At 32.3% G+C, this 13,364-nt stretch overlaps 1 protein-coding gene across 4 annotated transcripts; it reads right to left on the reverse strand.

The window, feature by feature from the left end:
- Positions 1-254: 254 nt before the first annotated feature.
- Positions 255-4,309, reverse strand: LOC131044959 (disease resistance protein TAO1). Of its 4 annotated transcripts, none has more exons than XR_009372335.1 (5): positions 3,149-4,309; positions 1,984-3,024; positions 1,539-1,601; positions 1,103-1,353; positions 255-1,004 (listed from the first exon to the last, which is right to left on the reverse strand). XR_009372335.1 is itself a non-coding variant. In XM_057978455.2 (5 exons), exons 1-3 carry the CDS (start codon positions 3,292-3,294, stop codon positions 1,576-1,578), a joined length of 525 nt encoding a protein of 174 aa, XP_057834438.1. In that variant the 5' UTR covers positions 3,295-4,309; the 3' UTR covers positions 255-1,004; positions 1,103-1,353; positions 1,539-1,575. The 4 variants fall into 4 exon arrangements, 2 of the variants coding, with proteins under 2 accessions (XP_057834438.1, XP_057834439.2); XR_009372339.1 differs by having other exon boundaries at positions 1,979-3,024; XM_057978455.2 differs by having other exon boundaries at positions 2,672-3,024.
- Positions 4,310-13,364: the final 9,055 nt, after the last annotated feature.

Below are 13,364 nucleotides of genomic sequence, written 5' to 3' on the forward strand. Positions count from 1 at the left end.
CGTGTAAAGCTCGGAAGCTCTTCCAGCTTTGGACACCTCCATATATACAGACAATCAAGGTTTACTGGCAGTGCTTCGATCTTTGATAGATTATTATTGTCAACAAGACTTAACCCTTCAAGACGGGGATAACGGTCTTCAGAAATTGAAATCCTGCACACTGCGGTTTGGTGTAGTTCCAGCCGCATCAGGTTGCTCATTGCGAAAGATACATGCGTTGATCCAAAATCTAGTTGGCTGGTTGGACAACTATGAATTGAAATATTTGTCAAGGAGGGCAAGTTTCCAAAAGAGGTTTGCAAAGATTTCAGATTGGAACAATTCTGAATTGAAAGATCTGTTAGGGAGGACAAGTTTTCAAGAGAGTTAGGCAAAGATTCCAGGCTGGGACAATTACAAATTATAAGATCTCATAAGGAGGACAGATCTCCAAGAGAGTTTGGAAAACCTATCAACAAATCACTCCTCCTTATGTCCATCTTTCGCAGCCTGCTTAGTTGACCGATTTGAATTGGCAGCTCCCTCAACCTCTCCACACCATCTAAAAGGAGCTCTTTCAAGGACGCCTGATTTGTGATATCACGAGGCAGCTCCCCTAATTTTGCACACCCAGAAAGGTTAAAAAATTCCAGCTTTGTAATGTTCTGGAAATCATCTGACCTAAATATGAGCTCTTTACACCCCTTTAAATTGAGAAATTGCAGGAGAACCAAGTTCTTAAAAGAAACTGGTAATTCCTTCAAGTTGCTGCACCCGACCAAATCTAAATACCGCATATTTGCCAAATCGCCGAACCTTCTGGGTAGTAATGATAGCTTTTTACAATCAGATAATTCGAGGTGCCCCAACAATTTCAAACGACAAAATTCTTTTGGAAGACTATCTGTATTGCTGCAAGCTTTGATTACTATCGTTTTCAACTCGTTGAGACACCCTATTGACTTTGGGAATCTTTGGAGTTTGGGGCAATGAGAAATAATCAATTCTCTTAATTGCACTGGAGCCTGCAGCACATTTCCAACGAGACAGATGTAAAACATACTGCAATTATTAAACAAATTGAAATAAAGATTTAATACAGCATAAATAGAAGACTACTGACATCGCTCTCAGCCTCCATAACTTTTCTAAGGAATTCTGCCAATATGATCCATATAGTTCTAAAACCCTCAAATTTTTCAATGAAAGTCGTGTTGGAAGATTTCTCTGTCCAATATAAGACCACCGAAGCCAGAGCAGGTCTCTTGATGCCTCACCAATTACTTGGTTAACATAATCTCCTTCAATCACCAAAAGCTTTAGTCCAACCAAAGAGGGTCTGAGAAACAAGATTCCCCCACTTATGTGTTCTCCCTGCCAGCAGCAACCACGAAACTCAACAAACTAAATAATGTAGAAAGTTATGAAATATTAAAAAAAAACTACATAACGTAGAAAATTATGAAATATTAAAAAAAAACTACATAACGTAGAAAATTTGTACAAACAATTAAAATTAATGTTGTATGTAGAGCAACAGTGAACACAGACAAACGTACATATGACAACTGCCCTTCTCTTCTAGTTGGGGAAACCTTAATTCCTCGAATGCAATTTGTTTTCTGAAAATAAAAAAAAAGAAGTTCAGAATCTTATAAAAATAAAAACAAATCTATTAACTGTTCTAGCATATACAACATAATTAAGTGCATTTTCATATATTTAAAAAAAGAAAAAACATTAAGCACTTCAAGATAACAAAGAAAAATCATGAGGATCAAAGAATACACAAAAAAAAAAAAAAAAAAACTACAAATTCTTACAAATTACCAACCTAAAATGAGGATGGTATGAAGTGTAAATAGATAAGTTGTTAAATCAATTAGATTGCAAAAAGCTTGTATTTTTAAACAACTGATTAACATAAAATCAACAAACTTCTTTGACAGAAGGTGTTTCCTTTCCATTGTTAGTTCAGACAAGAAAAGAAAGTATTAACCTTACTCTTTTGTTTGTTTGCTGAAATCAATAATCTGTTGTAATAACCAAAATCGGGAGGGTCAATGTTGATTTGCAATGTCCCTTCTTAAATCTCTTAAGTGATCATGCATTCTTATGCAATTATTATCGTCAACCTCTACCAAACACTTATTTAGAAGCCTTTCCCAACTGTACAGACCACTCCACCCTGATCCATCCCAAACTTCAATTGCCAAACTCTTCTCTTCTCCAATAAAGAAACATGCTGTATCAAGGAATGCCTCTTTTTCTTTATCATCAAGAGTGTCATAACTTAATTTAAATTTCTCTTTGATAGCATAAGACAATATTCTTGATATCTTATGAAATAAAGACACTCAATATTGTTTGTTTGATTTTCCATATAGCTGTCCTCCAAATACCTTGAGAGACGGGCAATCCATGGCAGGCTTCCACAAACTTGTTAACAAGCTTATCAAATCCATGAATGGGAGAAGGATTTAAGAATGCATGCCAAAAAAAAAGTTGTTTTGCATTAATTGGATCTAAAGATGTAAGTACTTCACATTCTCGTGTTGTAACAATGATTAGACTACCTCTTCAAGGCTGTCTTTTGCAAGTAAAAGTGCATCCAATTGGTCCACATGATTCACATCATTCAAAACAATGAGCATCTTAAAAGATCTTAAATGTCTTGCAAGAATTGCCTTACCTTGCTCTACATTGTCGACTGTTTCATTCACACCAAGGCCTTTGAGGAGTTCAATCTGCTTCTTCTGCAACACACCCTTAGCTTCTCTAATATCAAAAATAAAACAAGACCTCTCCATGAAGAAAAACCTTTTGTTGTATAATTCTTTGGCAAGTGTGATCTTGCCCGAACCACCCATACCCCAAATACCCACAATCTGTACACCCTGATCACTTGAAACAAGTTGGAGTGTATTTTCAAAGTCTTCCACTGCTTCATCGAGACCTACAGGGTGTTTTGCAACTACTAATTGCACATCGCGTATTTCTTTCAGTACAATATTTACCATATTCTTGAACAGCCTCATCTCATCACTGAACAAGAAAAAACATTGAAAAATCAAACTATGCACGGATGTTTATGACAAAGTTAAATTGCATAGCTATAAAACAAAATGCATATTTGTTAAGACAGGAAGGCAGAATGTGTGGTTCTTACCCATTATTGTTTATGATTTGGCCACTGTACAGTGAGACCTCGGAGAGTGCCTTTTTTCCATTCCTGAAGCTTTTCTGGCTTATATCTACGCTTCTTTTCATGCTTGTTAAAGGCAGCAACGTACTTTCCTTTCTCCTGAGCAACATATCTGAGATCAGCAGGCTCTACATAGTAGAAAATGGGAACAATTTTTCACCACTTTTAAGCATTAATGACAACTCTTCCGAACACCATGCTGATTCTGCATGGCTCTCTGAAAAAATTGCTATATGAAGGGTAGCACAGCGGATTGCTGCTTCTATTGTTTAGGCAAGAAGTCCCCACATTCCAACTCCTCTGAATCCAGAAAAGCTGTGACCTTCATGCCATGGAGGATATCATAGATTCTGCAGGCTAACGTTTTTTCGACATCTGGCCCACGATGGTTAATGAACACATCAAAAGAGGGCTTTTGGAGTGGTATTGAGGATGTACCTGAAGTAGATGAATATGGTGCGATTTCATGGATAGCACCCATAATACCCTCATTGTCTGGGATACAGCCAGTGCTACCTGAAGTAGAGTCCATGGAATTGGATTCCATTGAGCGCCATGAAAGGAAGAAAGAAACCCAATCAAAGCACCATGAAAACAAGCTTCGAGACGATGATGGAGAAGAGGAAGAAGAAGACGGTGCCATTCCTTGACAGGCGTTTGCAGGCTCCCTCTCTGTTCGACCAGAAGTGGTAGAAATTGATGCCATGGGATTAGATTAAATTCAACACAGAGAAGCAATGAGACTAAAATCAATGAAGACAGGCTATAAAGATATTTTCAGGCGAGGCAGAAAATTGTGTCTAAGGGAAGAGAAAGCAGGGAATTAAAATAAGAAAAGATCGGATTAGTAAATTGAGTACTCGGTGGAATGAATGTGGAAGAGGGAAAAGATGATAAAAAGAGAGATTTGCATCTGAAACATTGTAGAAGAAACGCGAAATTGTATGGAATATGGATATGTGGACCCATTTAACACAGGAAAGAATGCGGAAGAAACGTGAAATGACACAGAGGAAATCATGTGGAACGAAGATGTTAAAGAGAAAAGATAGTCGGTAATGATAAAAAGAGAGATTTGGACGTGAAAGAAACGTGGAATCGCAGAGGAAAGCATATGGAACAGGGCTTCACCTTGTACAGAAAAGAATGGGGAAAGAGATTTATTTAATCATTTTAATCAGAAAAGAATGGGGAAAAGAGATTTATTTAATCATTTTATACAGAAAAGAATGGGGAAAAGAGATTTATTTAATCATTTTAATCAGAAAAGAATGGGGAAAAGAGATTTATTTAATCATTTTATACAGAAAAGAATGGGGAAAAGAGATTTATTTAATCATTTTAATCAGAAAAGAATGGGGAAAAGAGATTTATTTAATCATTTTATACAGAAAAGAATGGGGAAAAGAGAGAGTATGTGATTCTTTGTAGAGAAGGCAGGCTAAATGATGCGATTAATTGATGTCATAAAAAGATTTATATCAAATTGTTTTTTTTTAATTGATCAAGTTGGAAAAAAAGATTAAAAAAATAAATAGTAGCTTAAAGTAAGGATTACACAAGAGGAAAAAAATAGATAAAGCCCTTATTATTTTCTTTGTTTTTTTTTTGCATAGTGTTGTTTAATTTTTTTCTACTAGTCATATAACAACCACAAATACACAAAAACTAATGGATATAAGTTTAGCAATCAATTTTTCTTCCATCTAAGAATAATCTTTAGCAATTAATATTATTTTATACTTTTTCGTTTTGTCCTCAAAGCTAAATATTTTTTTGAAAACTTGTTGCAACCAACAACTTCATCCTCTTAAGAAACTAAACAAGGTCTCATATGTTATTCTTCTTTAATGTCGTCATCTCCTCATCCATGGACAACTTCTAGGACTCACTATCACTCGTCTCCATTGCCTTATTCATAGCTATAGACTCATCAACATTAGTAAACAAAGCAAATATACATCTTAAATTAGGTAGAATAAATCTCTCTAATCGCCTCCTCTACCAAGTATATGAAAATATTTTGAGCTTTCTAAACTCTCTAAACTATCCTCTTCATCTAATCCAACCTAGACATCTAGTTCATTAAATGCCTACATTTTTTTGTTGTAGTTAAACAACTCACTTTCAATTCTCCTTTGCCTTCTAAGTATAGGAAAATATTTTTTCTCCCTATACATAACACTTTGATTGCATACCATATTTCTTATCATACTATTTTAAAGCTTGTATCCCTTTACCCAATCATTATAGGCAATGAAAAATATATTTAATTACTTTGAATTACATTTGGACCTATTATCCTTAGGCACAATAACATGTGCCTCACAACCAAAAATTGTAATATGTAGAAATTTGGGATTCTTACCTATTGAAACCTCCTTTAGGGTTTTGCCAATAATAACTTGTGTATGAGATCTATTAACCAAACAATAAGTTATACTAACCACTTTTGTCTAAAATTTCTAATCCAAACTAGCTCCATTGAACATATTAATAGCTCTCTCAATTAGCACATCAAATTCTTCTCTACCTCCATTCTACTAAGGGGTTTAAGGAGTTGTTTGATGTTACACAATTTTATTATCCTTACAAATTTAATCAAACTATACTAATTAGAGTTCCCTAAGATTATCTATTGGAATTCTCCAAAATTTTGCCAAAAATATATATAAAGAAATTAAATGGAAAAAATGTTTGTGTTATAAACTTGACACAAAACATGTCCCTTTGCACTTTTACATGCACAAGGTATCATAATGTAGCATGACAATACACCTAACATGCTTACCAATACACTAAGAATGACAACACACATGAAAGAATGAAAGAATTACTTCACCCTAGCCTCAAATACCACATTATACTTAACAATGAGCTATCATGTTTTATACATGAATATGTTAAATTTGATATTAATTTATATCAATATTAAAATTCATATAAAAATTATTTATAATATATATTAAAGAATCTTTTACTTTATTGTACATTTTCACATCAATAAACGAATTCAAATTTGATCATATGAATTTTATTTTTCATATTATCAATTATTCAATTCAATCTATATATATTTCATATTCGTAGGGAGTGGAATTGAGTTGTTGACTATCTAGCCAAATGGGCTTCTGATCATATGTGGGATTGGAATATTATGGATATGAAACACTTGCATATGGATTTGTCTCATGTGTTGGAGCAGTTAATGGTGGGTACTAGGAATGTGTAACGTTTTATTCATTGTTGGGTTGTTGGCCCTTCTTGCTTTGTAATTTTCTTTGTGTTTAATAAATTTTTACCCTTTTTGAGAAAAAAAAATGATACTTGCCTTGTGTAAAATCGTTATTTATGGCAAAGCATGATTCAAGATACTAAAGAATTTTTGAAAGCCACAAGATAGGATTTTTGTACACCAAAAGTAATAGTGTGATAGATGTTGCACCCAATTTCAAAGCTTGTTTCATTCTCCAGAAAGAATATCCAATAAGAACTTGACCTTCAAAGGTGTTGTAATGAGTAAGAGATAATTGTAATTGGTCGTCATCTACAATATTCTCATGGATATATTTGTGCTAGAGAAAACTCAAAAGGTTTGGATGTTGAGCAAGATACATGACATTTTCACATGATCAATTAAAAGGAGAAAAAACAAAGAGAATCTGCAAGATCTAAAATTGATACCTCATGAATAGTATTTTCTGCCTTCATCCTATCAAATTTAAACTCATTCATGAATGTGGATAGAGATATAAGTATTCAACATTTTGAACAAGGTATAGCTTGAAATCGAGAAAACAAGATGACAAAAAAGAGAGCAATGGCAAGGTTTTGTAGGTGAGGTAACGATGAAAGAGGATAGAATCTCCATTGTGTGCAAAGGATCTCCATGAGATTTAAAAGGGAGTTTTACAAACAAATTTTGCATGAAAGGGTAGATAAGGATTGTATGTCCTGACACTGACAAGGTGTAAGGTAAAGAGAATGGTGGCTAATATTTTCACATGATAGATATGTAGATGCCTAAAATTAATTAGACTAATATTTAATTAATTTAGCCTTTTTCACATAATTAATCAAATTAATTGTGTTAGTCCACTTCCTCTTAAAATTAATTAAATAAAATCTGATCAATTTTATCACTATGGCCCTTATAATTAATTTATCAAAATTAATTATTCCTTATTCTTCTAAAATTATTTCAACCTTTCATTATTTCTTCTAAATCCCGATTTGTTAATTAATCTTAATTAATTAGCTATTCTTTGATTCCTACAAATCACCCTTCCTAATCCCATCATCTAACCTAATTAATTCCACTCTAATCATACATCATTTCCTCCAATTTAATATTCCTCCACTCATTCTCTCTCCTCATGTCCCATCCTCCTAACATTCCCACTAGCACTCCTAATCCTTCATTTACCCACCTAATTTGTCTTTTTAATTATTTGTACATCGTCAACCTCTTTCCATAAATGGCTCTCCTATCTCACCTTCCAAACCTCAAATGCACCAACTTTGGCTCTTCCAAGGAATTTCAAAATCCTTGAATCTCCCCATGCCTCCTCTTCCCAAGGAATTTTTAATTCCTCTTGTCATCTCCCAAGGAATTTTATATTCCTTCTCTTCCCAAGTTACTTGAGGAACTCTTCACCATGTACTTGAGAAGTGTGGAGACAAGAAATGCCTTTATGGCAAATCTCTTGGATCTCCCACTTTGTCCTCTCAATCCTCTCCCACCTTCTCTCAATCCTAGCCCTCCATTCATCTTCAATCTTGGCCCTCCATTTTGGGTCTCTCCAATCTATAAATTTGAGTCTCCACTCCTCACAAATTATCCATCTCTCAAGTAATTTCATGTTGTCCATATGAGTCCCAAAATCATCCATAACCTCATAATGATAAATTCATACCTCATCCAAGCCATACCTCATCTCACATAATCATCCAACCCTAATCCTTTTGTTGTGTAGTGGAGAGAAATCCACAATCCACCATCTCAAAGAGCAAATCGAGTGGAGCATTTGGGCACACATCCACTTCAAGCTCAATTGGAGGAAGAAGAGAAAGAAGGTATAACAAATGTTATTTTCTTCTTTTGAATGATTTATGCATTAACCTTTTCTCCTATTTTTACCCTCTTAAAGATACAAGTATCTATACTTATTTAAATTTTCAAAAAGGCCACATAAATTGTTAGAAAAATGAAGTTCAGTCTAATTTGGAGATCCTCCATCAAAGAGTGTAGTGATAGTCTTGAATTAGCAATGCTGACAAGGAGAGAGAAGATATCTCTTATTGAAGATCATAAAGGTGTGTCATATAGCTTCAAATAGAAATCCTTTTTAAGATATATTCCCATGAAAATGCACAAATTATTGCTATCAAACTACATATAGTTAATATTTCTATCAATTGCTTGATCGACTAATGTATCATCAACCATCCCATTGGCTCTTTGATATTTTAGAGTAGAATAATTTTTAAATATTCTTAAATCTAAATACTAATTTTGATTAAAGTATCAATAAAAATATTTTAGGTGAGAATCAAAAGATATTTGATGACAAGTAATTCCACAAGGCTGTTTAGAGGACATGATAATAATTAAGGCATAGGGATGGTGTTGGAAAATACTAGTAGTGCCAAAAATAGCACTATACTCCCATATATGATATAATATTATGTTGTGATTTTTTTTATAGTTTTCAAAAGGAAGATACATATATATATATATATGTATATATATATATATATGTATATATATATATATATGTATATGTATATGTATATGTATATATACATGTATATATATATGTATATGTATATATACATGTATATATATATGTATATGTATATATACATGTATATATATATATGTATATGTATATATACATGTATATATATATGTATATGTGTATATATATATGTATATATATACATATACATATACATATACATGTATATATATGTATATGTGTATATATATATGTATGTATATATATATACATGTATATATATATATATATGTATGTATATATATATGTATATATCTATATATATATGTGTGTGTATATATATGTGTGTGTGTGTGTGTGTGTGTGTGTGTGTGTGTGTGTGTGTGTGTGTGTGTGTGTGTGTGTGTGTGTGTGTGTGTGTGTGTGTGTGTGTGAGTGAGAAACATATGAGATATGTACATGAAATGAAAAATAGAAAGAATGTATTTGAGAGAGATAAAGAGTGGATCACCCAAGCATATGTGATATGAACATCTATGCTTATAGTATGAAATATTGCACATAAATTGGTGATATAAATAAATATATGGATAAGTCTAACTTATGATGTGTATATGGATGTGTATTTCCTTTTTTATGTGTATTATTTTTCATATACTTGTTTTGGCTTCCTTCTTAATGTATCACTTTAGGATTGAATTAACATGAATAATCCAAAATTGGGTTTTTATTTTGTTTTGAACAATACTCACCAATCCACACACTTTTTGAAGTAATTTTTCCTAAAGATTATCAATTGTAAAATTTAATTTATTTTAATTAAAATAAAGTTAAGTAGTAATCCTAATACTTAGTGTAAGCTCATGAGAGAAATATACAACTTCATGTTAATTCCTAGAATTGGAGATCAAATAAGTAATTTATCTTTGATTAGGAACTTCATAAGTGTTATGATTTGGATGGTAGAATTAGACAATTATTTGTGTAGAAATTCATGAAATTGTCTTATAGACATCAAAATAAACTCTATATAATAAGGATGATATATGCAAACTAAGAGCTAATTATTTCTTATCATGTAATAAGAACTATAATCTACCAATTCTATTAAGTTTTCCTTCATGAACTAGATGATAAAATTACACTAGGAGACATCGAAATTTTGTACTAAGGTATTCCTTGATCAACAAGATGATAAAATTACACTAGGAGACATCCAAACTTCTACTAAGGATTGGCCTACAAAGCAACCCTATGCCTATAATTTCATGAAAGGATACACTCTAGAGATAAGGAAGAATATGATGAATAGTATGAAATGTTTTTAGACCAATGAGAGACAAATATTTTTCTAATTTCTTCAAGGATGATTTCATCTTTGAGTACTCCTTTAAGTGCTACCTTAAAGGCTTTATTAGACACTATTTTATTAAGTTCTAATTCTCAAGAGAGACGTTCAAATATTTCCATCTCCATTATTCAAAGTCCTATAAGTATTATTGTTGTTTCTATTTCAATAAGATTCAATGTTTCAAATGTTTTGAAGAGTATTAAAAGGTTTTAAATTTTGATACAAATTCTGTTATATCTCGTTGGTGGATTTTCCTTCTTCTATTTCTATTTCTACTATTATTACCAATCAAAAGGAGAGACTTGCATTAATTTTTTATACTATTTCTTCCCTTTATGCTTAATCAAGTGACATTAGAGTCTTTGTTTTTAATATTCCAATATATTTTGTTGATGTTGCTAGTTTATATTACTTGTGACATTTTCAAAGTTTCTATTAAAATTTCCATGTTAACACTTGTGTTTATAGGTGCTTGAAAATGAAATAGCATTCATGAAATTTTTATAATGACTTGCTATCCAACACAAGATCCATTTTTCATGATTAAAACCATTTACCTAGTTAATACAAGTTTATGAAATAACTAAATCAACCCATAATGATCACTTGTCTCTTGTTCAATGCTTTTTGGTCATTCTCTAAGCATCTATGTTTTTTAACCTTTGAAAAACTTTATTATAGTGGATTATTGATAAAATTTTCTCTTTTTGAACTCAATTATCTCAATGATTCTATCTTTTTCCCAAATTTTATGCACTCACCCTATTGATCTTATATTGGTAAAAATAGTCAACTTTGCACATTATTTTTTCTTGCATATTTTACATCCTTCTACCATTTTGCACTAAATATGGATTTGAAACTCCATGTAATGCCCCGCTAGGAACCCTAAAGGAATGCAACATTACAAGGCAACTAAAGGGTGAAATAATTTTTAAAAAAAAGATTAAGTGCATTAATTATAACATTGCACGTATAATAACACAAGTGGAAGTCTAACAATGACATCCTAAAGGGTTACCAATGAAGATTACTTCATAACTAAAACAACATCATAATGTTAATCCAATTACCCATCTAATTAGGGAACTCAATTGCAATTAATTAAATCATATTCATAACTGAATTTCACATTGAAAGATATAAAGTGATACAATATATTGATTTTCAATGAAGCATTACACATAGGCATAAAGATAACTAAAATAACATACATTCAACTGAATTAAGATTATAATATTCAATAATTACATGGCTTCCAATAGCACAAATGAAATACATAAATACAATGCCAAGGTTACATAGTTAACTGATACAATGACCACATGGGTCTCAGAGGTATAATAATCATGAACATGGGCTAGTACATGAATCATGAACCAAAGGTACACCAGGGAAGCCAATCCTTGCATGAAGGTATGAACCAAAATATCCGATGGGAAGTGGAACTACCACCCAACCATGTGATCCCAAAATGGAACCACCCCACCATGCTAGGAGATAGCAGAAGACCCTCAAGCAAGGAAAACAAGACAAGTACAACAGTACAACATGACTCCACTATATTCATGTGGCTCGACTCACAAAATACTAGTGACCCTAAAGAGAGAGTGTCATCACATGGCTTAAGATGGTTACCCTAGGTAGGCCTTCATAGGTCTCAGCCCCCATCCTGGTTTATCTTGGTAACCTTTCCCGAACCCCCGGCTCCATCTAAGCATCATGCAGACCCTACCAACCTTTCATGAAGACAAGGTGGTAAGTTTTCCATTCTAGGCCTTCCCACTACACCTTGAGCCTATATGAGCACTCAACCATGCAGGGTGCAATATCTTAATTAAAATTATAACTACCCACCCCCTAATCATTTTTTAGATTATCACTCATTAACTGACTTTCGAGGGGTTATCCTGCCAACCACTTCGGGTGTGGCCCTTGCTTGAAAGCCACTCTCTCATAGGACACTATCAGGTATGGTCTCTCTATGAGAACCCTATGGCAAAAATGACAACCATATCTAATCCTGACAAAATACAGGTGAAGGATGCACAAATCAATAACCCAGGATTGACCATTGGAACATAACACACAATGGATCACATCAACAAGATTACACAACACCTGACCAAGGGGTATAAAAACCATGACAACATAACGACAACTCAAACCAGAATTGCAACGTAATCAAGCTTTGACCACAAATAACATTTACACTAAGATCCTAATACAAGCAATCTTTTCTTTAAACAAGCAAAAGCATTAAATACTTGCAATTATAGATATTCCAGAGAATTAGAAAATACAACTATATTAATAAAAGAAATTCAAAGTTGTCATTCATCCAATAAGGCTAAATTTAACCACATAAAATTTAACCCTTGACATATATTCATGGTTAATTAATAAAAGAACCCAAATATATGATTTCAATAAAATAAAATAAAATCCAAATTAATATATATATATATATATATATATATATATATATATATATATATATATATATATATATATATATAATATAAGTACATGAGTATATATTCTTCGAATATATGCCATATAAATATATCACATTTAAAATATATATAATAAAATGAAAATTTAATTTCCCAACAAAAAAAATTTTAATACTCAAAAATAAAATATTATAACTGAAAAAATACTATATATATATATATATTTTACTAAAAATAAAAATGAAAATACGAATCAAAACTTATCGAAGGAATGCAAGGAAGGGAAAGCAAATTTTAAGTTTGTTGTAGCTTAGCTACCATATGGTAGCATGCTGTCATACGGTAGCATTGCTACCCGTAAGGTAGCCTTGCTACCATACAATACCACTGCTACTGTATGGTAGCTTTGCTACCCACCCCCCCCAACACCCAACCCCCCCCCCCCCCCCCCCCCCAACCAATTTCTATTTTTTTTTTTGTAAATTTCAAATTAATTTCTATTTTTTTTTTTGTAAATTTCAAATTAATTTTTTTTAACGAAGATTATTAAAATCTCTACTCCCCCACTTTGAGACAACAGAGTCTAAAAAAACACAACATAATATTTTAAAATAAAAAAGAATAAAACTGTA

The sequence above is a fragment of the Cryptomeria japonica genome, chromosome 1 (assembly GCF_030272615.1).
Source record: "Cryptomeria japonica chromosome 1, Sugi_1.0, whole genome shotgun sequence".
Taxonomy (NCBI): Eukaryota; Viridiplantae; Streptophyta; class Pinopsida; order Cupressales; family Cupressaceae; genus Cryptomeria; species Cryptomeria japonica.